This window comes from Rana temporaria, chromosome 1, assembly GCF_905171775.1.
Source record: "Rana temporaria chromosome 1, aRanTem1.1, whole genome shotgun sequence".
Classification (NCBI taxonomy): domain Eukaryota; kingdom Metazoa; phylum Chordata; class Amphibia; order Anura; family Ranidae; genus Rana; species Rana temporaria.
Window position 1 is genome coordinate 208,432,938 of NC_053489.1, and position 26,810 is coordinate 208,459,747.

The following is a 26,810-nucleotide window of genomic DNA, read 5'->3' on the forward strand; positions in this document are numbered from 1 at the left end:
TTTTTGAATATATATATTTCAAGTTTTATGCAAACTGCTGAATAACAAACAAAAACAGGATCAGTAACCAGACTGTCCTATATTTCACCATAGCCACATCCGGGAGCCTTTATGTACATTTTATTTTTTTAAAGCAGGTGCTTTTTTTCATAAGGAAAGAACAGGCTTCTGATGGTGGCTGGATACCTTTGTATTTTTCTTTAACTTTATTCCAATATAAATTTAGAGGCCAAGGATCATATGAATGTATGCAAAAGTCAAAGAACAGTTCATTGGACATATAGCAAAGTGCATAGCAAAAACTAGGGTCGAGCCTGCCAATCTCACCAATAGAATAGATAAATCATGAAATATTAGTTGGACCAGTCATGCAATTTCTAAATTAACCCTTTTCAGGAGCCAAGGGTTAAACATGGCCTTGTTAGATGCAGGCACCTATTGACAGACATAACCAACTTCTTCACTAGCAGCGGAGAGGCCTAGTAAATGGATTTCAATAACCTATAGAAATACAGCAAAGTTGGTTGGGAACGTTTGCTGAAATAGTAACTTTCCAAATGTTTAATTATGTCATTCATATATAACCAAAATCTTTTTTTTTTTAAGAAAAAAAAAAAAAATAGAATGACACTGAAAAGATATCTCTTTCTCCTCTATCTATAGATGGCAGCTGTGAACTCTATTACAATGTTAACTAAAGCAGTTGTTGAAGTTTACCATAAGCATAAAGTGCAGTCCAGCCTACTACTAAATAATGCGTTAAGCAGCAGCAATGCGTCAGTTATTACACTGAAGAAGCTTATAGCAGTACATAGAACATGTCTAGGGAGGTAAAAGGGGGGATAGAATATTTTCTATTGCAAGGCTTCCCATTGTATCATTAAATTCAAAGTGCTTACAGTAGTGGTAGTGTAAAGTAGAAAAATAAAATGGTCCTGAAAAAAGTCAGACTAGTTTTCTTTGCCGTCACCCCCATTCCTCTGGAAGGCCAGTAATTCCGTAAAAATTCCTAATAAACTTTTCCATCTACAGCAGAATTTTGCTTGAGATGTGGCCAAATTCAGCACCAATACCAATAATCAGGCATGTAGGGGCCAGAGAAAAAAAAGATAGTGTCAATAAACCTATATGATAATACTAACTGGAGTCAAAGACCTCCTAAAATAGGAAAATCTTTGCAGGAGTTTAAAGATGGTTTCCCCAGGCATGCTCTGGAAAAAGTAAAAATCACTGTGGATTTGGCATTGGCAACAAAGAGCAGATTTTTCATATAATCTAATAACATCTGTCCTACTATGGCCAGCCTTGGCTAGGATTGAAAAACCACATCAATCACAAAAGCCGAAACACTAACTGTGCAGGGGACACCCATATGTTACTAGGGCACAAGAAATAATTGCAAATTGCATTATGGGTAAAGACGCAGTAATCCACATGGAGGGAGAAAGGTGAAAGGCTATGCCCAAATTATACAATTTCCTTCCTAATTTCACAGCAGCTGCAGATGTGCACATGTAACAAGTCATTAAGGTAACATGTATTGTATACTTTCATTACTTTTCTTAAAAAATACAATAAAACCCAACAAACTTTGGAAATGATTTAACCAGCAAACCACCCACACCCCAAAGAGTTAAATTAAACATTCTTAGAAAAAAAAAAAAAAAAACACAACACGGGATATAGTACTATACAAACAGGAAGGAACTTTTCCCCAGAAAGATTCCCTATAATAATATGAGTGTGCAAAAAAGATGTGGGAGCATGTTTCATGACATTTCAAATGCCCTCTTTGTCCAGTGCATGAAGCCTACAATGGTTTATGGAACCAGCCATAACAACACACTTTGCATGTATGTGGCACTGGTTACACAACTGATTAAGCAATCTTCCTTGCTCCCAAGCAGGAAGTGCCATTTGGCCAAGTTGTTAGGCCACTCTAGAAGAGAAGTTGAAATCATTTCTTAACGCAGGTTTTTTTGGATCTCCAAATCGAAAAAAATAATAATGCATCTTTCTATGGAGGAAACATAATTGGGACCCGCCCCTGCCGCCCCAACAAGGCTGAACAATCTTAGCAACCTTGCATTATCTAAAAAGATGTAAACCAAAATGGAAATCATTGGAAGTGGGCCATCCACCCACTTACCAAAAAACAAAAAAAAAAAAAAAAACACCCCTTACAGCAGTGCAGAGGATTACGTTTTGAACATGCATTGAAGGCTCCGAAAACACCACTGTGATTACACCTCGTCTACCATGCCCTCAGTTCTGTAAACCCCTACTTTCTTTTTTGGACATGGAGCACATTATACGGCAAGAACGAAGTTCTATGTTTCAACTTTGTGAGTTAGTGGGCTGTAATCTTTTTTTACTTCTTTCCTGGATGCACACTGGTTTCTTCATCTCTGAACCTGGTATACCAAGGTGTTGGAGAAAAACAGAACATAGGCATGCACAAAAACGTATGGCAATCCAATACAGGTGAATCTGGTGTCAAGGACTTGTGAGTGTAGACATCTCATCCAGTGTATGGCAGAAGTATCACCATAACATCCGATCACACAGGAGTGGGAAAAGGGAGGGATGGAGGAAGGATGGTAAAACAGGAGCAGAAATCTTCTAGAACCTGTTGGAATTCAAGTCCAGCCACAACGTGCCCTTCAGCTACTCTAACAGTCCATGAGGTTACTTTTTTTTATATATAAAGTTCAGTGATATATTCGGTTGCTTGGTATGAAAATCCACAGTTCAGTTTTACATTGCCTGTAATGTATGATTCACACTGACACAACCCGAAAGGAGAGCCGGTGCAAGAGAGCTCACTCCCAGCCATTGTCTTTTATCATGTGAGCCAGTTCAATGATAAACTTTCCTTCCTTGTATTTTTGACTGCTTTCAAAGGCATGCTCCTAGAGGAAGCAAGAAGACTGGATGTAAGCAAATAAATAGCAGAAGAACTTCAAAGTAAATCTGTCAGTATAGGAATAAGGGATCTGCTGCTGCCGACTTCTTTTTAAAAGGTGCAAGTTTCAGGGCTGCCAGGCTTATTTTTTCCATCATCATTGCATGGCAGGTCAATGACCTGAAACAAGTTTTCCCTTCATACCAAACTTTACTGACTGCATGCTTGTTTCCAGTCAATAGTAGAGCACAGGGTAAGTGATGATGGCCCTGAAACTTGCATCTTTAGAACAAATCAGCAATGTCACCTCCTATATTTCAATCCTGACATATTCAAGTACCAACTATTCAGTGCCAGACTTTAAAAACATTTTTTCTAGCGGAGATGTATTTCGAGGGACTGGATTACTTTTGTATAATAACATAGCCTAACAATTACCCAAGGTAAATTTCAACAGCCAATCAGTAATATACATGCGAATGGGAACATATTACACTGAAAAGAAAAAACAGGTACATTAAGGCAACAGTTGTCTCCTGGAACATGGTTAGCCCTAAATTAAAGTCACCATGGTCTGGCCGAAGCCATTGCCAAGGTAGCAACTGTGCCAAAGTGCAGCAATTTGTTTTGTCTGCAAGTAACTGGGTTTCTGTTCAAATTGATGGATGTTGTATCCCTTTGGATCCAATGTCTTGACTGTACATAATGCCTTGACCTACTGTCCAAGCCACACCACCTCAACACTCAGCACGTTCCCACCCATTGTCATTCATTGCCAAAAGTCACAGTTTCTGCTACCTACTAAAAAGATATGGCATTTGACAGCTAAATAACAGGAGCATTGCTTAGTGCCAGGAGGGGAGGAGCTTTATCGTATCTTAACTTATTCAGGAATGGAGGCATGTACAAACTGGGCCTCTGGCACGGTGGGACTCCACCGAGATTGATTTGTAAACTTAAAGTGGTTGTAAACCCTCAGTCTGGGTTCACACTAGTGTGACAAATGCTCAGATATTGGGAGCTCATGTCGCACGACGTGTGAAAACCAATGATTCCCTATTAGAGCCGTCTCAACTGGTCCCACATGTTGATCTGACTTTGAAAATGCTCCCTGCACTACTTTGGTCCGACTTTGATCCTACTTCAGCCCATTGAATATCACTGAAGTCAGATCAAAGTCAGATCACCGTCTTGCATGACCTGACTAATAAAAAACCGGCATGGGTTCCCCTACAAGCGCATACCAGGCCCTTCAGGCAATGAGCAAGCGCCCGCCCCCCCCTCCTGAACCATACCAGGCCGCATGCCCTCAACATGGGCGGTGGGTGCTTTGTGGCAGGTGGGGCGCCCTGTGGCCCCCCCACCCCAAAATCACCTTGTCCCCATGTTGATGAGGACAAGGGCCTCTTCCCATCAACCCTGGCCGTTGGTTGTCGGGGTCTGCGGGCAGGGGGGGGGGGGGGGGGGGGGGAGTACTTGTCGGAATCCGAGCCCCCCCACCCTATGTGAATAAGTATGGGGCTCTTCTCCGCTATCTTCTGCCCTTTTGCTAGCGGTTGCCCAGTCTTCTCCGTCATCTTCTTCCCGATGCGATATCACCCGGTGATCCCTTCCCTTATGATGTCACCGTCCCATCATGCTCCGAGTGGTGACATCATAAGGGACAAGATCACCGGGTGACCTGCCTAATAAAATTACTTAAATCTTTGTAGTGCGTTTTTTTCTCCCCGGTGAATGGGTAGAGGTACAGGTACAATGTACCCCATACTCAGTCACATAGGGTGGGGGGCCGGGATCTGGGGGCCCCCTTATTAGAGGGGACTCCCGGATTCCAATAAGCCCCCCACCCGCAGACCCCAAAAAAACAACAGCCAGGGTTGTCGGTAATAGGCCCTTGTCTCCCCCTGCCCCAAAGCACCCACCCCCCATGTTGAGGGCATGCGGCTTGGTATGGTTCAGGAGGGTGAGCGCTCGCATGTCCCCACCCCTTTCCTGACCAGCCACACTGCGTGCTCGGATAAGGGTTTGGTATGGATTTTTGGGGAACCCCCATGCCATTTTTTTTCAGCGTAGGGGGTTCCCCTTAAAATCCATACCAGACCATAGGGCCTAGTATGCTCTTGTAGGGGAAACCCATGCCGTCTTTTTTATTTAAAATTTGGCGTGGAGTTCCCCCTCAAGATTCATACCAAACAGTGCCTGGTATCGTCGGGGATCGAAGGCGGATCCCTGTTCACTGAAGTCAGACGCATGTCTGACTTCAAGTCGCAGGGCAAAGTCGGATCCAAAAGTAGTACGACTGTCGTGTCGTACTAGTGTGAACCCGGTCTCATATACCTAATGAAGTGAAAAGCCTCAGGTGATACACACAAGAATAAACAAATCCTCCTACATAAATTTATCTGCAGCCCTCGCTTTTCTACATCCATTGAAAGTGCAGCATTTACACAGAATCGCTCAGCTCTGAGAAGCAGACAGCAGGGATCTGAAGTTACACTCTGCAGTGCTCAGTGAGGGGAGCTCAGCCTGATCGGATGGAACAGGAACAGCTAGTGCTGTCAATCACAGGCTGTGTGCTGGAACTCCCTCCCCTGCCACCTTTTTACTTCTTGGTGTCAAGAAATCCTGTCAGAAATTGACTCATGCAGATAGCAGAAGAACAAAGCAGTGGACAGAAATGCTCTAAAACTGAGACATGCTATATAAGGATTTGCTTTGTTCATATTTCAGGTATGAGATTTACAACCACTTTAAGGCTGGTATACATGGAACGAATGTCAACGTGTACCAGTCAGTAGCATCCCTGCTCGGACATCCGTAGGTAAAGCACTTGGCATGAGGCCACCGCTATCCGCATGCCCTGGTTATTCCAGCCGCAAGAATCTGCCTCTGGAATCCAGAGAATGCACCCAACTGGTTGTGTGAAAGGGGCCTAACACAAGAATTTAGTATTGCCAACTTTGCATCTTTTTAAGCCAGGTCAGAAGAAAACCAACTAATTTATCTTGCTCTGTAAGGGGTATGCAAGCCCCAACAATGAACACTATATACCTGGCCCTTTGGTATGTGCAAAATGTACCCGTTGATTCTGCCAGAACTCATCAGATTATAAAAAAAATTCTGTGCTGCAACTGTCCTGTGCTACCGGTTCTCAATTACACTGTCCCCAGCAACATCTGAGAACTACAGAACCACTACCATGTATGTTATGTACAGTGAACAAGAGTTGTTGCCCTAGAAGAGGAAGTGTGTTACTGGCAGGATCACTAGGTGCAAATAAAGTGGAAAAAGGCAGAAAAAAATTGAAATAACCCAGCCAACACGTCTTTGAGACTTTTACAGAGTAATACATTACATTTTTATTTTTGGGTTTAAATACACTTTAAAATTTCCTGTACGTTTACAAAATTTGGTTTGTTGGCACCACAATTTTTGAACAAGTACAATAAAAATAAATAAAATAAAATAAAATAAAATAAAATAAAATAAAATATCGGACTATAAATTTACCATTAATACAACTTCCAAATCGCATGCCAAATAGGTGGCTATTGCTGGCAATAGAACGGTCAGAAATGGTGCGATGCTGCGCCGATTCCCAAAAGTTGTTTCTGTACTGCTGCAATTGGCGATTTTGGCGATTTTAGGTGCAATTTCACTAGACACCTGTGCAGGAAACCACATAGATGTCTCTGAAATCGTTGGACTCACATGTGGGAAAAAAAATTGTGCGAGTTCGGCTGAACTCGCACAATTTCAATCCCGCATCAATGTGAACCAGGGTTGAAGAAGGGGCAATTCCCCCAAAAGTATACCCTGAAAAAGTGTATGTTAGTGCAAATAAATAATAATAAAAAAAAAAAAAAAAAATGCATCACGGACAGTACTCAATTGATCCTGTCTAAAAGAAACATGTTAAAACCTATGTAGTGTTTTCATGGACCCTAAAAACAATCCCCCTACTTATGCTTTCAACCTGCATTAAGTAAGACTCTAAGACTAATGCCGCGTACACACGATCATTTTTCGTCATGAAAAAAAAAAACGTTGTTTTTAAAAAAATGTCATTTAAAATGATCGTGTGTGGGCTTTGCATAATTTTTCGGGTTCTAAAAAACGAAAAAAAAAATTCCCGAACATGCTGCATTTTTTAACGACGTTTTAAACAATGTCGTTTTTCGGGTTGTAAAAAATGATCGTGTGTGTGGACTAAAACGACGTTAAAAACACGCGCATGCTCAGAAGTAAGTTATGAGATGGGAGCGCTTCTTCTGGTAAAACTACCGTTCATAATGGAGTAAGCACATTCATCACGCTGTAACAGACAAAAAAACGCGAATCGTCTTTTACCAACACGGAATCAGCTAAAGCAGCCCCAAGGGTGGCGTCATCCGCATGGAACTTCCCCTTTATAGTGCCGTTGTACGTCACCGCGCTTTGCTAGAGCCTTTGTCTTTTTTTAAACGATGGTGTGTGGGCAAAGTCGTTTTAATGATGAAGTTGGAAAAAAATTCTTTTTTTTTCTACATGCCGAAAAACATTGTTTTTTTTTAATGCCGAAAAATGATCGTGTGTACGCGGCATAAGAACCTATCAAAGACCGCCGATTGCTCAGTTTTCAGTGCTCTGTAAGCAACAAGCTGGTGATTGTCAGTCACCGGCTCTCTGTTCTGCCCCCCATGCTCACTGGAACAGCTGGCTCAACCTCTCAGCAGCTTGCTGGGGGGTTGAGCCAGGTGCCGCTTCAGGGATGTGGGTGGATCCCAACTTTATTGTCGTGATCTTGCCCCCGCTTGGACCAGCTCTTTGACATCAGCGACAGCAGACTGCAGCCTGTTGTCTGCTGAAAACGAGTCACAGGACTGCAGAACAGACTGCATTCCTGTGATCCACAGAAGTACAGCCAAACAAGCTTTGGCTGCACTTCTCTTTAATTAAAAATCTCACGGAGCCAAAACTCAATAGCAGCACAGTAATGGTCCTGCTAGTATAAAACAAGAGTAACATTAACACTGGTCCAAATACTGGCACTGCTGTTAAAGCGGTTTTACCTAATAAGCCCCGATAGATTACAGTATCCTTGCACACCCTCTGTGTGAGAATTACAATAGTGTTACCTTAAAGTAGAAGTCAGGTCTAAATATACTCCTACCCCGATTCTAAGCCCTATACCAACTACCCTATAAAAGGAAAGATGTGCACACTTGCTTAATCTAAGGGTACTCCAATCCAGTCATGTGATCGGCTCCCAGTGTTGGCTTCAGTGAAGAGGCGGCATAGTGGACAACAGATGCCCCATAGTAAGTCAATGGGTGATGTCACCGCACAGCCACTGCAGCTGCTCTCTCCTCTCCCCTAAAGCCAACTGCTGGGGAGATCACATGACCGAACCGCCTATAGAATAGTTAATACACATCTTTCCTTTACAAGCTAGTTAGTAAAGTGCTTGGAATGGGCGTGGAAAGTTCAATGAATATTAAAAAAAATAAGGAGTGGGAGAAGATAGGTTTAGACTGGACTTCTTATGGGGAATCTTATAAAATATATATATATATATATATATATATATATATATATATATATATATATATATATATATATATATATATATATATATATATATATATATATATATATATATATATATATATATATATATATATATATATATATATATATATATATAAAAATAAATAAATAATAATATACAAAAAATAAATAAACTCACGTATTTCCAGCCAAGCGTGGTTTTACAGTTCTCACAGTATATATCAGCAACGGCATGCAAACCAGTTAAAAGGACCCTCTCTTCTGCTGGACCACAACCGACATTTACCCTGCAGGACAAAAGCAGTTTCTAATAAATACTTGATATCTAATCTTTTAGAATGCTAGAAAGAGTACATCAGAAAGCATAAAAAGAAATCGAAGGCAAAGTAAAACCCTAAATTCTGTTGAAGGTCTTTTTATTCTTTTCTTCTTTGCCTAAAACATTCCTCTAGAACTGGCCTAAAAAAAGGTTAATACATGTAATCCATGTGGAATGAGGGCACAGCGACACCACTTAGCTAGATGCCAACATAATCTCTTGGTAAAAGTGAAAGAATACTAAAAGTGTTTCAGATTCTTTCCACTTTGGCCAGGGAAGGACACACACCCAGTGGACACAAAGCTCCCTAGAAATTCCAGGTTTTCGAACGTACAGACAGATACAATCCTAGCAGATGTGATCTGCGCCAGGTGCTCTGAAGCAGCACAGCTACAACCTCGCTGCAGCATTCTTTCCAATGGAACCTATTTATAGTCCACACTCTGGACAGCTACTCACAAGGTTATAAATAAGGATGTGACCTGAGTGAGAAGAGCTTTGCACTCCAAACTAAAATAGCTCTAGCTTGGTGTGATCCAGGATTTTAATACATACTCCATGCTGGAAAGGGAGTTTTCTGATTTGACAGATGGTAAAATGTCCAAATTCCTGTTATGCAGAACGCTGCACAGAATGTATGGAAAGTACATTTAGTATTGTTACATTTTCTCTAAAAGGCATAAAAAGTTGATCCACACACTCCACAAGCCTGAGCAAAAAAAATTTCTCAGGTTTCAATCACATAATGGTTATTTTATTTTTTTAACATTATACTCATGTAAAATCTGTTGATTCCAGTTTGCAAAAAGGTGGTTTGGATTGTGCATGCTCTACCAGCAAATATGAATTCTGAATATCTAGAGTCTTATTCAATAACGCAAATAACGCAATGGATAAGAAGCCAAAACACAGTAAGGTTGGTCAAAAACAGTCCATTCCCACCCTCCATCTAAATATTTATGAGTACAATATCTGAAGTGATAGTTTTCACCAAAAGAGACTTTGCAAGGGCCCGTGTCGCTAGGCTTTGACTTTCCGTCGATGGCATCAGTTTGAGCCTTGTGTGTCTATGATTTAGTATATTGCATCGACAAGGTTACATTATAAACCTCTCCTGTAGGTAGAGCTAAAGAGAATAGCTCTGTGCTGCACATTTTATATAAACAAGGCAAAAAAAAATATTTAAACGACTCCAAAAGTTTTTACCACCCTTCAAGACCAGGCCATTTTTTTTTTTTTTTTGCCATTTAGCACTAATTTTAACTGGTAACAGCACGATCATGCAATATCGTACGCAAATTTTTATGATTTTTTTTTCACACACGCACACAAATAGAACTTTCTTTTGGTGGCATTTGATCACCACTGGGATAGATATATATATATATAAAATTAAAAAAAAAAAACACAAACACACACATACACACAATATTTTTTACCTTCTGCCATAAAACATGCAAAAAAATTTTTATAATATTTATTGATTGGTTTGTGTGAAAGTTGTAGAGGCTACAAACTATGGTATATATATATTGGAGGTTGTTTTTGTTTTTTTATATACACTAGTAATGGCGACGATCAGTGACTTACAGTGGGACAGTGATTGTTCGGGAGCAATCTGACACCAACATCACCAGTGACATTAATACAGTGATCAGCTCTAATACTATACATGGTCACTGTACTAATGACACTGGCTGGAAGGGGTTTACAAATCGGGGTAATCAAGGGGTTAAAGGTGTGCCTAACAAGTAATAATGTGTGTATTATATGCTGCTTTTTACTAAAAATCTATTTGTTCTTTCTCCCTGCTTTGCACGACCTAAACCCAGAAGAAGGCTGCAACGCACAGGTACGCAACTGTGCCTGTACGAGCCCCTTGTCCACAGTACAATATGGCAGATGGTGCTAAAATGGTTAAAAAGGGTTGGAGCACCTTTTTTGGGGAAGTACATCGTACAACCTTTTCACCGATCCCCGCTGTACTTACCTCTGTGGGTGATGAGCCATCTGTGCCCATACAGCTGGACAGCAGTCTGAGGATCTGAAATACCTGCTCTTCTCCCCCCCCTTTTTCTGCAGTGCTTCTGGGACATATCAGAGTGATTCTGATTAGTCAGCTACGACACAGAGCATCACTTCGATTTATCCCAGAAGTGCTGCAGAAAGAAAGGGGAGAAGAGTGGGAATTTCAGAGCCTCAGACCACAGCACCAGACGCGCGAGCACTGACAACTCATCACAAACAGAAGTACAGTGGGGACTAGGGGAGGGTGTATGGAGTTAGTTCACCTTTTAATTTTTTCCTGAAGTGTTGAACTTACACTTTAACAGGGCTTCCAAATGTTTTTATAAAAAGTGTAAACCGCCTTGTAATCAGTAAATCAACACAAAAGTTAAAACACCACCACTGAGAGGTCATTAAATACTTACACAGAGTTAAAGAGGTAGGCTCTCCCCTGACTTCCCTGAAATGACTGCAGGAGGAGGAAAAAAAAGAAAAATAAATGATAAAATGAAAAACCGCACTTGAATCTCTTAGTCACAGACACAAGTAAAGTCATAATCACATTAAGAAGGGGAGATCAACTGCATGTTAATTAGGCTATTTTAAGGATTACAGCATAACCTTTTTTACTGGTTGTAATTCAGTTAAATATTTTCTTCTATGACTAGCAGCATAAAGGAAGCTTAATCCACTAGGCATGAACATAATTTTTATTGGTCAAGTGTAATTGTCTCATTAAAAACTGCTGAAACAGCAGAATAGCCTTCTATATGAATGGGAAGGCAAGGCAGCATTTATCTGAATCAGTCCTACTAACCCTGAAAAACATGTCAATGCATCATGAACTGAGAGACTGAGCTGCATGGGAAAAAAAACACACACTCACTCTATCTCACAAAAGTGAGTACACCCCTCACATTTTTATTATATCTTTTCATGTGACAACACTGAAGAAATGAAACCTTGCTACAATGTATAGTAGTGGGTGTACAGCTTGTATAACAATGTAAATTTGCTTTCCCCTCAAAATAACTCAACACACAGCCATTAATGTCTAAACTGCTGGCAACAAAACGGAGTACATCCCCAAGTGAAAATGTCCAAATTGGGCCCAATTAGCCATTTTCCCTCCTCTGCATCACGTGACTCATAAGTGTTACAAGGACTCAGGTGTGAATGGGGAGCAGGCGTGTTAAATTTGGAGTTATCGCTCTCACTCTTTCAACTGGTAACTGGAAGTTCAACATGGCACACCATGGCAAAGAACTCTCTGAGGATCTGAAAAAAATAATTGTTGCTCTACATAAAGATGGCCTAGGCTATAAGAAGATTGCCAAGACCAAACAGCAGTTTAACAAGATGGGTTCCATTAAGAACAGGCCTCGCCATGGTCGACCAAAGAAGTTGAGTGCACGTGCTCAGCATCAAATCCAGAGGTCATCTTTGGAAAATAGATGCATGAGTGCTGCCAGCATTGCTGCAGAGGTTGAAGGGGTGGGGGGTCAGGTTGTCAGTGCTGAGACCAAACGCTGCACACTGCATCAAATTGGTCTGCAAGGCTGTCGTCCCAGAAGGAAGCCTCTTCTAAAGATGATGCACAAGAAAGTCTGCAAACAGTTTTCTGAAGACAAGCAGACTAAGGACCTGGATTACTGGAACCATGTTCTGTGGTCTGATGAGACCAAGATTACTTGTTTGGTTCAGATGGTGTCAAGCGTGTGTGGAGGCAACCAGGCGAGGCGTACAAAGACGAGGGTGTCTTGCCTACAGTCAAGCATGGTGGTGGGAGTGTCATGGTCTGGGGCGCTACAGTTCATTAGGGGGAACCATGAATGCCAACATGTACTGTGACATACTGAAGCAGAGCATGATCCCCCTCCTTTCGGAGACTGGGCCGCAGGGGAGCATTCTAACATGATAAACGACCCCAAACACACCTTCAAGACGACCACTGCCTTGCTAAAGAAGCTGAGGGTAAAGGTGATGGACTGGCCAATCATGTCTCCAGACTTAAACCCTATTGAGCATCTGTGGGGCATCCTCAAACAGAAGATGGAGGAGCGCAAGGTCTCTAACATCCACCAGCTCTGTGATGTGGTCATTGAGTGGAAGAGGATTCCAGTGGCAACCTGTGAAGCTCTGGTGAACTCCATGCCAAAGAGGTTTAAAGGCAGTGCTGGTGGCCACACAAAATATTGACACTTTGGGCCGAATTTGTACATTTTCACTTAGGGGTGTACTCATTTTTGTTGGCAGCGGTTTAGACATTAATGGCTGCGTATTGAGTTATTTGGAGGGGACACGGTTATACAAACTGTACACTCACTACTTTACATTGTAGTCATTAAATTAATAATTTGAGCAGAGTTTCAATTTCTACCTTGTACTACAAACAAGTGAAGGTCCAGCCTATTGGTAACAAAGCCAATACCTGCTCCCACCCCCATTCTAAATCCTATTTTATATACTCTGTAAAAGGAAGAGGTCTACCTTACCTATTCTAAGAGCAATCCAGTCCGGTTACGTAATCTCTCCAACGGCCGGCTTCAGTGAAGAAGACAGATCGCCGACAACGGCTTCAGAGCCTGGACATTGACATCACCCATAAGCTTATTATGGGGCATCCACTGTCGGCTGTCCTTCCTCTACACTGAATCATGTGACCAGACCATATCGCTCGGAGGACAGGCAAGTATGCACAACTTCCTTTCACAGGGTAGCTATAATAGTGTTTAAAAGGGAGGGTAGGAGAAGATTTAAGCTTAGTTAGTAATAGGTTTAATGTTTAAATGTTTCCATAAACAGGAATCAAATATTTTGTAAATAATTTTATATCACTATTGTCAGCCTAAACATTTTAAAATGTACCTTTTAGTCAGGTAAATATTATTGATTCTAAATTTAATTACAACTTGCAGACCACATTTGGAAAGATTAAAAAGGCCCCTTTCACACATATGGACCGTTCGTTGAAAAACAGATATCAATGCATTCCTATGGAAATATGGATGATCATCCATTTACAACGATTTTCATCCGGATGAAAGCCCCACTTTTCATCCGTTAAAGAAACGGATCGGAACAAAAACAGACGAGCGGTCTAATTTTGCATTACAAAAATGTTCCTGGTACCCAAATGGTGAGAGGAGAGGGAGAAAAAAAAAAAAAAAACCCACGAATGAAATACTGATGTAAACTGTTTTTTTTTTTTCCCAAAGACAAAAGAGATGACCGAACTGATCAAACGAACGGTCTGCATATGTGAAAGGGGTCCTAAGGCTACTTTCTGGTTTCCCTGTCACATGCTATGTTGTGAATAACCTATGTTTTGAACAGACTTGAATTAGCAGGGGGATAAAGGTAGACACACAGCTGAATAACTTAGAAGCAGGATATACCCACCTCCATAGTTAGTCAGGTTGAAACAAAATACACAAATCCATCTAGCAGATATGGATAGTAGTATGGGCAGATGGAGGACAGTTTAAAGCATTACTTTACAACTATAACATCAGTCTTGCTGGGATAAGTTTTGATCACATGACCAAACACCTAGGCATTCATCTACTGAGGAGAAAAAGAAAAGAAAATATAAACTAAATTCAAGAGTAGAAGTGAAAGAGAAGTAGTAGGACTAGATTAGCTCTAGCAAGACAGGAACATTACCTCCTGAGTGGTGTAAAGTACAGTCCAATAGAAGCTTTACATATTAGTCAGATAACATGGACCCTTGTGCCATTAGCACACAATGTAATAATAATGAGGTTTGAGGCCTCTGTGAAAGCTGGCATCATTTAAATGTGACTAGTAAAACGTGAACAAAACCCTGACTCTTTGGGAATGATTTATTGAAACTACGGTGCAAAATCTGATGCAGCTCTGCATACAAACCAATCAGCTTCCAGGTTTTATTGTCAAAGCTAAACTGAACAAGCTGAAGTTAGAAGCCGATTGGCTACCATGCACAGCTGCACCCGATTCTGAATGCACCAGTTTTAATAAATCTCCCCCGTGTGTTTATGTTGCCTTTACAAATTCTGCTCGTCACCAGCACTGGGCACAAGTCCAATGTGGAAGGCCTATAAATCAGTAATTTCCAACTTGCAGAAGAAGGGGCAGATCTTCATTTTAGAAAGACAACTCAGGTTATTACTGCTTAGAAAGAAGAGATGGTCACTTGCCTTGGATATCAATTCATCATGATTGGCTAGATGTGCTCTACAGTGAATACAGCTGTAAGTTCTGTGACAGTTTGGCAGGTAAGCCTGGAAAGTTTTTGATTTTGTCATTTTCACCATGTCGGTTGGTGGCTCCTCACTCAGCTCAGGGCTGGCACTGGAAGAATTACAACTTTGTTGCACTCGCTGACAGAAGAAACACTGGAAAATGCAAGCAAAAGCCGTTGTTGGTTTGGGGAGTGTGTGGCACTTCCCACACTGACGCCAGGGGAGAAAGTCGACCTGGGGAGAAAGAAAAAAATAAAAATAAACAGTTTGTGTGGGAAAGAAAAAACACCACAGCCATAAGTCAGACAGTACTGCAACATCGTTGAAATGCACACAAATTAGTAGTGATCAAAAAAGTTTATACCCTAAAATAATGACATATATGCAAAGTAATACTGGCAACTAGAAAGGTCTTTAAGAAATACTGCATAAAAAAAAAAAAAAAAAAAAAGAAGTATATATATATATATATATATATATATATATATATATATATATATATATATATATATATATATATATATATATATATATATAAAATAAAAAGGTGAATAAAAATGTTGCGCAAACCGTATTGCTACAACCGTGTTGCTACAAGCGTATGTTGATTGGTTTGCGCAATTTTTTTTTTTTTTTTATTAGTAATGGTAGTGATCTGCAATTTTTATCGTGACTGCAACATTGCAGCGGACATATCAGACACCTTTGACACTATTCTGCTATAAAATATGCACAGATTACTGTATAAATGACACTGGCAGGGAAGGGGTTAAACACTAGAGGGGCGATCAAGATGTTCCCCACTCTAGGGGGGTTTGTCTCACAAGAACTTGACAGATTAGTGCTCCCGATCACTGGGAGCATCAGATCCCTGTTAAGTTGCTAGGCAGAACAGGGAAAGGCCTTGTTTACAGACGTATCTCCGTTCTGCCTCTGTGTCACGATCACGGGCCACCGGCAGACATAATAGTCTGCAGGACCCATGGGCATGCTCATGCCCACTAGCCCGCAATTTAAAGGGGGGCGTACAGGTACGACCATTTGCACAGCTGTGACATTGTGCCGACGGAGATCGTCGTGCGCTGGTCGGCAAGAAGTTAAAGTGTATCTAAACCCAATAAAAATATAAAACTTATTGCAGCTTACCAGTCTTTATCTGTGCTGACTATGTTGGTATTTTTCTTGGCTTTTCACCTTTATTTTATCTGGTGAACCCACAAATAACACAATTCCCATCATTTTATGCCTACGCTCATTTCTTCACTGTATCCATGGAGAAGGGGGGGGGGGGGGAATTAAAACACATCTGCCTTTGTTCCTCTCTATTACATGGAAAATTGATTGGATTTGCATTTAACACAAGAAAATACGTTTTTTGTGCTTTCTTTTCACCTCCCAGGAAACAAGGACTTTGCATTTTTGGTAAGATCACATGTATTTATTATACTTGCTTGAAAAAATGAAAACTAATGCAGCCATTACATCTACAGACTGGTAAGCAGCAATATACATGCCGGTAAGGTCTACCTAATGCAACTTCATGATAGGGTGTCAACAATGCTACACTGCTCCTGAATTCAGAGCAGAGTTGACACACTCTGCCTGCTTGGACTACAATGGGATGAGAAAAACGTTAAAGGGGCTGTGACAACCAGCATTGTAAGGCTGCTTTCACACTGAGGCGCTTTGCAGGGGCTATTGTGCTAAAAATAGCACCTGCAATGCGCCCTGAAAGAGCCGCTCCTTTCTATTCAGTGTGAAAGGCTTTCACACTGGAGCATTGCGCTGGCGGGAAGCTAAAAAAAGTCCTGCCAGCCGCATCTTTGAGGTGCGGTAGGAGCTGTAAAAATACCACTCCTAGAGCGCCCCTGCCCATTGAAATCAATGGGGTAGCACCCCTCCAAACCGCCCACAAAACAACGCAAAGTGGCTTTTTTGCGGGCGGGTTTAACCCTTTTTCGGCCCAGGTGGGGGTTAAAATCTCCACACTAGCACCCGAAAATCGTGGCAAAATGCGCCTCAGTGTGAAAGTACCCTTACTGCTGATTGACAAGCCTGTAGCTTGTCAATCAGCACATTGCCACACCTAGTCCTGCCCACTGCTTTTTTTTGATTAACAGCGCTGCTTTTGTTGCTGAAACCCTCCCCTTTTTGATCTGAAAGGGTCAGGGAGGGGAAGTATGTGAGATTTGGCCAAAGCTAGCCATAAATGGTTTGAAACTTCAAATCTTAGCCGTATCAGCAGGGACCAGCCAAAATTCAAACCATGCATGTGGGCAGGCTGAATGTTCCAAAGTTGATCAGCTTGGGTACAACAAGCCTGTCAGATTTTGCATGCGATTACTGCTAATAGCCATCACAGCCGCTAGCAATAAATCACTCTGTTCTCCCAGTGGGGACGGCTTCTGTGTTGATGGAGCAAACAAGCAATTTTCTTTCCTGCAACCGGATGTTGCAAGAAAGAAAAAAAATCGAAGTCTATAGCAGACTTAAAGCGGAGGTTCACCCGCACATGACACTATTTCCCCCTAGATGGATGCTCGTTTTGTCTAGGGGAATCGGCTAGTTGTTTTAAAATATGATCCGTTTACGAGATGCATCTTCTCCGCCGCTTCCGGGTATGGGCTTCGGGAGCGGGCGTTCCTATTTTGATTGACAGTCTTCCGAGAGGCTTCCGACGGTCGCATCCATCGCGTCACGATTTTCCGAAAGAAGCCGAACGTCGGTGCGCAGGCGCAGTATAGAGCCGCACCGACGTTCGGCTTCTTTCCGCTACTAGTGACGCGATGGATGCGACCGTCGGAAGCCTCTCGGAAGACTGTCAATCAAGAAGGAACGCCCGCTCCCGAAGACCCATACCCGGAAGCGACGGAGAAGATGCATCTCGAAAACGGTAAGTACGGATCATATTTTAAAACAACTAGCCGATTCCCCTAGACAAAACGAGCATCCATCTAAGGCAAGGGTCTCAAACTGGTGGCCCTCCAGCTGTTGTAAAACTACAAGTCCCATCATGCCTCTGCCTGTGGGAGTCATGCTGGTACCTGTCATTCTTGCAATGCCTCATTGGACTTGTAGTTTTGCAACAGCTGGAGGGCCGCCAGTTTGAGACGCCTGATTAGGGGAAAAGATAAAAAATATATAATTGGGTGAACTCCCGCTTTAAGTCAGATTAGGTAAGGAAGTCCCCCCCCCCCCCCCCCCCCCCAATTCCTGAGGTTTGGTACTTGCTTTAGCTGTTATACACTCAAGTAGAACTTCAACTGAATAACAATTGCTCCCAAAAGAATCAGTGGTTAAAACTAAATGTTCCTGACAGAGGTTTGAAATTCATTAGAAAAACATCTTTTGAAAGCCTAAAACACAAACAAGAAACCTTGCAATGGATGATCACATTTTCTAATGCATATTGGTACAAAGTGAATCTACAGAAGCACTGGATGAAAGAATCATCATGTTCCACTGTAGGAGTAGCACCAACAGTGCACTCATTGGCTCTGCATCCTCCTTACTATCGTCAGAAAACAGAATGCTAAACAAACAGCAACTTGCAAGCAGAGCAGAACCATATCTGGGTGTAGTATCTAAGAATAGGCACATAAACATACCACACATCAGTATGTATGTAAAGTGAGCAGTGCACTACCATATGCCTTTAGCAGATAACCAACAAAAGCCAATGTTGCAGATTGACAACTGAAAGCTACATAAATCGGACAATAAAATGTTATGCCAGTGGTCAGAATTTGCATGGCTGATGCCAGTTCACAAATTCGAGAAGTTCGTATCAGACAGAATCGATGATGATCGCATTTCAATGAACTCAGTCTTTTTCACGCCAAGGTTGAAAATTTAGAGATTATTTTGGTAATCAGGTATTGTGGCTGAATAATTATGCAAATCTCATCATAAATCGCATTAAAAGCGGAACTGTTAAAAGAAGCACATGGCATGAAAATGTGCAGTAAAAAGAACCCGGCTTAAATACTAGCATGCTGATTGGGCAACTTGGTGTTCATGAATACTTTTGTTATGGGAATCGCAGCATACGACTTACTAATCGCCTCTGTCTTTGCAATGTGTTTACTGGTTGAAAGTATTGGTTTACTGAACATGTGTAACATGCAGATTTCTGAAGCTGCTTCATAAACACTAAACAAAAAAAATGTCTCACAACACTATTGCACAACAAACAACTTTCCAAAGTTCAACATACTTATTGTGTGTAAAACCCCAACAACCAACTTCCCTTATTTGCTCCTTGTTGGTCTGTTAAAGGAGAAGTAAAATCAAAGCTTGTTTGCTGTACTCCTCCTGTGGTTCACAGGCGTGCAGTTCGTTCTGCACTCCTGTGACCCGTTTTCACAGCTGACAGCAGGCTGAAGCCCACTATTAGCTGACATCATAGGGCGGGTCCAGGCTGGGAAAAGATCACCTTGACTGGCACCTGGCTAAGCCTCTCAGAGAGCTGCTGCCACCCCCCTCCACAGCCCAGCGCTCCAGTGAGCAGACAGTGGTGACTGACAGTCATCAGCTCACTGAGCGATCAGTGGTGTTTAATTGCTCGGTTCTCATTCTTAGAGGAGACCGATGCTGCATCCATCTAGGCCAGGGGTGCCCAACCAGTGGCCCGCGGAGCCCTCTGATGTGGCCCACGACCTCCTGCTCTGGGATGGAATAGAATACTGTTAAAAGGTCAGTTTTATTACTAAAATCAGTGAACATATAGGCATATCTTTTCTGCAGTGGTTACTGGGCTGCTTCAAACTGATCCGCAGGTGCAGAGCAGTTTACCTGCGGGGTACCTGCACTCAGCCATAGACTTCTGTTATTACCTGCAAGTTTGGTGAGCTTTCTGAAAGTGCCCCAAACCTGCAGAATATAGAAGTCTATTGCAAAGTGCAGGAAAGCCAAAAGGTACACTGCGTTGTGGGTAAACAGCAGCGCATCAGTGTGAAAGCAGCCATGGGCCCCTTTTATGCGGTCAGTCCAACCAATTGGACCCTCCATTCACCTCCAGGTAGTGGCAGACATAAACTGACTTGTATCATAACTCGAATAAAATATGCTAAAAAGTATAGTGGGCTGTGTCAGTGTCTGCATATGCAGAGCAGACACGGACATGCCATCCACCCACTCCGCTCATTGTTGCCCGCGACCGGTTACAAAGTCGCTTAAATGGCCCTCGCTTCTCAAAAGGTTGGGCACCCCTGATCTAGGCAATAATGATTTAAAAGAACGAACACTCAGCCAGCAAAATTAATGATACTTAAAAGAAGTTGTAAAGGCAGAAGTTTTTTTTAACTTAATGCACCATAAAGTGGTTGTAACCCCTTATTCCTCGAACACAAGATCGGAATTTCCGATGGAAAAAGTCCGTCTAACGAAATTCCAACCTTGTGTATGCCCATCTGAAATTTCCCATCGGATATTCTGAGGAATTCCGTGGAGTTTAGATAGAGAACATGTTCTCTTTTCCTCTGATGGAATTCTGATGCAAGTTTGGTTGGACTAAAGCCTGATCGTGTGTACAGGGCATTACAGACCACTTTTTTCTACAGACAAGCCTATAAGGCTACCCCGGATATCTCCTAAACGTGCATGGTTTAGGAGATATCCCCTGCAACTTTGCCTGGCAAAAAAGTCCACAAAGGGGACCAATTTTGAAATGGTACACTACTTACTGCCTTTAGCTACAAAACATACTAGGAACACATCCCAATTTCTGAAGCTGGCCATACACAGTAAAGGACTGTGTAATAATAGAACATTGGGGTTGATTTACTAAAAATGTGCAAAATCTGGTGCAGCTCTTTATTGAATCCAGCTCTCCATTTCATTTTGGTCAAAGCTTACTTGAATAAACTGAAGTTAGAAGCCAATTGGTTACCATGCACAGCTGCACCAGATTTTGCACTCTCTAGTTTTAGTAAATCAATCCCATTCTGTGCATTTGTACACAGAACAAAAGACTTTCCAGTTGTCATCTACTTTGTGTCACCCTATTATAAGATCACCTGACTTGAACCTCAAAGTGAATACAATAAACGTGAACAACAAATAAGATCCTAGACCCCATGATTTGCATGGATGTGCTTACCATGTTCATAGTGCGTGGTGGTCTCCTCATTCAACACTGTAGTGCAAGGTTTACTGACCATGGTCAAGGCCTTCTATTTTAGCGATACAATACGCTCCTGTAAATCAGGCTCAGAACAGGAAATAGGGGAAATTCAGCGCACAACAAGAAAGAAAGGAAGGAATTGCGCGGTAAGAAGCAGAACTCTCCTAGCCTGGAAGTTCCACATGCAAATCTATTAAAACTTCCTCGAAATCAGAGAACGCCGATATGCCTAAAGCGAAAAGAACAAGTGCATTCAGTTCTCTTTATGGCAGTATACATGAATGAGTTCAGCTGTATAAATAACACTATTCAGTAGAGGTTTCCAAGGTTACACATGCAGGAAACACGCATCAAAAACCTCTGGATAATAATATGACCAAAACCACTTTGATAAAGAAACAGAGCTGAGACAAAGATGAGCAGATTGGAGAGACGTGTGCCTGGTACCAAGGTAACCCCCCCCCCCCCTTCCCAATGTGACGTCAACCATCTGAAGGCTCCTTCCAACAAACACAGCACAAGTAGGTGGCCAGAAGAGAGCACAGTACTCTGAGTGGAGACACAATAGAACCACACAGCTGTACAACAGTCTAGACGCTATGACTGTACTCTTAACCCCCTCATCAAACGGCAAAGAAGAATAAACGTACTATGTCAGTGAACAGTTACAGAAAACACAAACGCTTTTCTGTGTATGTGAGAAGCAGCCTGCAGTCTATCAGTTGACATAACAGGAAGACGTGACCACGCTACGTGCTTTCATGTATGTTGTCTTCTCAGCAAGTCTGCCCTTCAGGACTGTTGACATTCAACAGATACAAAACAAACCAGGGGGACTTTTCTGTGTATATATACATATGAAACGTATGTGCACAGTTCACAAAGTACTTGTTTGCACAGTATACACAGCCAAAGCCCTCTTCTAAAATTCTAGATGGAAGAATCGTGAGCCGACATAAACACAATTTACTTATAGTCTACTCTTCAAACAAAGGAGTAAGCACATGGCTGGGAAGCTTTAGCCTAGGTTTACATATGTGCGATGCAGGAACCAGCATGATTCCAGCGCCGATTCCCACATCTCTCCCGCAGGCAGTTCACACTGCCCTCTGCGAACCACTGCGGGTGTCAATACATTGTTAATGAGACCCCCAGATTGGTTCACAGACCGCAGTGCGAACTCACACATGTGAGAACACTCATGCGATCTGATCTTAGTGCAGGGGGGAAAAAAAAAGTCCCTGCATTATTTTCAACTGTATGGCTGAACTCACACTGCACAGACATCGCATGCGATTGGCACCTGTGGTGCGGGTGCGAATCACATGCGATGTCTGAGATAGCACATATGTGAACCTAGGCTTAGCCTTTGTTTGGGCAAACTTTCCAGTTCTATCAGATACATCCCAGAGAATTGTTTGTGATGTTTAAAGCCTACTGCATAAAGGAATTAAGACCCGATTCACACCTATGCATTTTTAGTACATTTTGCGGATTTTCACTACGGTCCATTTAACACGGTTTCCTATGGATCACGTTCTGTAGTGTAAATCTGCAAAATGCACAGGTCCGTTAGGACTGTTGCACACAGAAGTAAAAAATTCAGTTTTTGACCGATTTGAAATGAGATGTATTGTTGTCTATGGAGCCATGCACACAGCTAAATGAAGATCAGTAATACAGCATTGAATACAGAGCAGTATAACAAACATCTATATACTTACCTGCTCTGTGCAATGGAATCGCACAGAGCGTCTGCGAACCTCCTATTCGCAGGTCCCCCCCCCCACTGGCGCTTCTGGCCCCTACCCTCTGTCCAGTTCCCCTATGGGAAGCTTCTTCCCATGGGGACACTCATGCGTGCTTGACCCAAGCCCTTCTGCTGCGTCCATTGACACAGACAGTGGGACTCGGCCTACCTCACGCACTGGCTTTGATTGACAGCACCAAGCACCAGTGGCTCCCATTGCCCCAGCAAAGCCAGCGAGACCTGGAAGTGAGGGGAGAAAGGAGCTGTGGAAGGGTGCACAATGCTGGATCGAATGAGAGCTTAGGTAAGTAAAGGAGGGGGGGGGGGTGAGAAGGGATGCCGACACCTAAAAAAAAAACTTGATTTCAAAGCCATAGATCAGTGCGATTTGGATCTGAAGTTTCATTGCAGCTTAATTTAGGTTGCAAGCTCAATGAGCAGGGCCCTCCTATTCCTTCTGTATTGAACTGTATTGTAAATTGTACTGTCCCCCTTTTATTGTAAAGTGCTGGCTCTATAAAAAAAATCCTGTATAATAATAATTTAACAGAATTCAATGCAAGTCCCGATGAAATCACAGAAAAGTAGGAGCAGGAACCTTTTTGAAAGTCACATTTATTTGAACGGCTCCATTGACGAAAATAGGGTGCAATTTTGGAACTGTCAAATCGCATTGGTGTGAACAAGGGCTTAATGTTTACACAAGTATATGACAACACTGGCAATGAAAAATAATTTTACTCATCCATACGCTTGCACACTCGCCTATACTCAACATTACTCAGGTCTTTGCCCCTGGCACACGGGCGTCACAAGTTTCAGAGTAAACATCAGTAAATTATAATGCCCATGTGCAAGGAGCCTTAGCCTTGGTTTTTACTCAATGACCTATGAATTATAACAAAACTGAACTGTAAGAGGTCCTTGAGTACAGGACTGCATGCTCGAAAAAAGAAAAAAAAAGAAAGAAAAGAAAATTAAAAATCACTCGCTGCAAGTTTGTTTACATAATCTTGCATATTACAGGAACAAGCATGCAGTGTTAGAGGAGAAAACAGAACAATGGAGTTTCCCCGACAGCAGCCCCCCCATACATTTCGCCAGAATTTCTGGAACAAAGTCCATGGAGACCTTTGTTTTCCTACGCCAGAGAGCGCACACACAACAATCGAGGCACGCGGTCGACAAAAGCGACTGGTTTCAGAATCTAGCTGTTGGCTTCAGTCTAAAAATAGAAACTGTTCAGCCAGGGAGGCAAGTCTCGCTGACAGCTCGGGGGTAATTATCCTATGATACATGGACAGTCGACATTCACACAACCCTAAAAAGAATTGTGCGCATAAGCTCTGCCCAAAAAGAGAAACAAAAGCGTATGGAGGGAAGGGACGGACAAATGACTATATACACAATGACAGAAACATGGCCAGCAGCAGAAACAGGAAGTGTGGAAAGAACACGCAGACGGGAAGATTAGCTTTGTTTGGCTGAATACAATCCAAACATTAAAAATCCTGATCTGGTTATAATAACGGACATTGTGTGAGTATATAATATTCTCACGGTAATCCAGACACAATACTACACAAGGATCCTGAGCACAGCTCTGCAAACAATAAACACTGCTGTGCTAACACCTTCCAGCCCTTACCACAAACTATTTAAGACTACTTGGCAGTGCGGGAGGTTAATAATATCACTTTAATCCCTTTTAAACCAGTGACCCGGCCAGAGGATCTCTTCTTGGTAGCGTCACAGGAAATCAGCTGGCTACCTGCTAAGAAAAAACAAAACAAAAAACAAACAGACTCCTAGAATATGATCTGCAGGCAAAAAAAAACAAACACATTGTCAATCAAGCGAGTGACGGCGTCCCCTATGGCTGAGAAACACAGAGCTCCAATCAGGCTGTGACGTAAACAAAGCATTACTCCAGTTACATGCAAGTGAACCTACAGCTCGCTTAACCCTTCCAGTGCCGCTGCTCTAGCAGACAGACGGATGAGCTGTCGGTTTGTCACTGTGTTTAATAAATGTTGATATGTTATTATGTGTGGGTAACTAATCAGCAGGGAGGATAATGACCCCTTGCCTTCTGTAACAAACACCCTGCCAGATCGGTCCTGTCATTACCAGTCAAGGAGAATGATAAATACTTACAGCAGAGGAAAACAAAGAATCTCCAGCACGAGGGAAGGCTGTGACATGGGAACTGTAGGCCTAACTCAAGTACAGTAACAAAAGAAAAACAAGAGACTTGGGTTCATGATGTGGATACAAAGCACAGCAGATTAGAAGACGTGTATTGTGTCTATAGCAGCAGCCATGGGGGATCTAATCCATTAGAAAACAAAGAAGCTGTTCTATCAAAACCTCCAGAACAGGAAATGTTTTTTTTTTGTTAAAGAAAGAGAACAGGTACAAAAAAAGTGGGGGGGGGGGGGGTGTAAATCAGCAGCTCACACTACAAGCAGCCAGTCAGTGTCATAGATGGGGAGACTGTCCAGTGCTGGGTGATCCAGGGCTCTCCGGTGACAGCACAGGGACTGGAGCACACAGAATCTGAAGCCTACTGTACATGGCAGCCAATCAGCTTCTACCTTTCATTTTCAGAGCTTAAGTGAACAAGCTGAAGCTAGAAGCGGATTGGTTACCATGCCCATCTGCTCCAGTTTTAGCAAATCCCCCCAGCCTTGTCAGTGGAGTGCAGCACACAGGCTCCCAGGGCCAGCAGTTGTCAGGCCATGTTTATGGAAGGACTGACTGGCACTGCTGGATAACAGGCTCAGCCTGTGTACTGCCTTCCCCTTGTAGTGTTAGTGAGTGTGCAGGCTCCATAGACATAGCTGGACCCACTCATGTCCAGACACAATAGTCTTCCTTGTTTCCTATACCTTCTGCTTCCCCTTCGCCTTACACGCCACTGGCCCGTCCCTCCTCCTCTCTTGTATCTTCTTCAGTGTCCGTGTAGTTCATTCTCCGGGCGGCCTTCACTACCCACCACCGCCGCCTCCTCACCCACCTCCTCCCGCCGCTTTTGTTTTGTTTCTGACTGGAGAACGATCAACGGCGGTTTAGAAGCAGAGGGGGAGCCTACGTAAAAACATTGCCCGTGCTGGCCAATCACGGCGTGCTTACCGTCACCCATCGCAAAGTTAGGAACCAATCACCGGGCAGCAAAGAACACTACCGCAGCAAGGACCTATCGGGAACCGAAAGCTCGTGCGTCACGACCAATGAGCGTTCATCCTCTGTGATTATCCACCAATAGCGAGCGTAGGCTGCCTCGAGACAAAGGATGTTTTGGTTGCGGTTGGGGAGGAGACTGCGCGGGGAGGCATGGTTTAGGAGGACAGCACATGCTCTTTGGAGACAAGTTGACAATTGGCTGATGTCTGTGACAGTTGTGCGCCGCGACCAATGAGAAGGAGGAGGCGGGAGTCTGAGTTGTTGTTTGGGTTCTGAACAACAGGCGCGAGCTCGGGTAGCACGCGGCGTGGAGGAGGGGCTGCGGGAGCGCGCGGATGGGTTATAAACAACAGGCGCGTGATGAATGTATATGGACCACTGCAGTGTGATTACCCGGATGGATCACAGGCGTCCCCGACACCTCTGGTGACAATCGCTGGCTTGGCCTGTAGGCGTTACTGGGACACCCGCAGGTCCAGCGGTTATTTGTAGAGATCAGTTCTCAAAATGGATCGCACCTGGACAAGGATTCCAAAAAGTGACTTGTTTTATCACCACCATCTACTGTGATATCACCGTGGCAGGCACGTGATCCTGTGACATCGCAGCCAATTGGCCAGATTTAGATACAGTTACGCCGGCGTAACTCTGAATCTGCGCCGTCGTAAATTTAAGCGTATTCTGGAAACCAGATACGCTTAAATTAGGCTAAGATACGAGCGGCGTAAGTCTCCTACGCCGTC

General features: G+C 42.8%; 1 protein-coding gene across 2 annotated transcripts; it reads right to left on the minus strand.

The window, feature by feature from the left end:
• Positions 1-25,948, minus strand: YPEL1 (yippee like 1). 2 transcript variants are annotated; one of them, XM_040348333.1, is made up of 6 exons: positions 25,773-25,948; positions 21,108-21,360; positions 14,963-15,241; positions 11,207-11,250; positions 8,634-8,742; positions 1-2,912 (listed from the first exon to the last, which is right to left on the minus strand). In XM_040348333.1, the coding sequence occupies exons 2-6, from the start codon at positions 21,135-21,137 to the stop codon at positions 2,823-2,825; spliced, it is 552 nt and encodes a 183-aa protein (XP_040204267.1). In that variant the 5' UTR covers positions 21,138-21,360; positions 25,773-25,948; the 3' UTR covers positions 1-2,822. The 2 variants fall into 2 exon arrangements, with proteins under 2 accessions (XP_040204267.1, XP_040204275.1); XM_040348341.1 differs by lacking the exon at positions 21,108-21,360.
• Between the last annotated feature and the right edge of the window lie 862 nt (positions 25,949-26,810).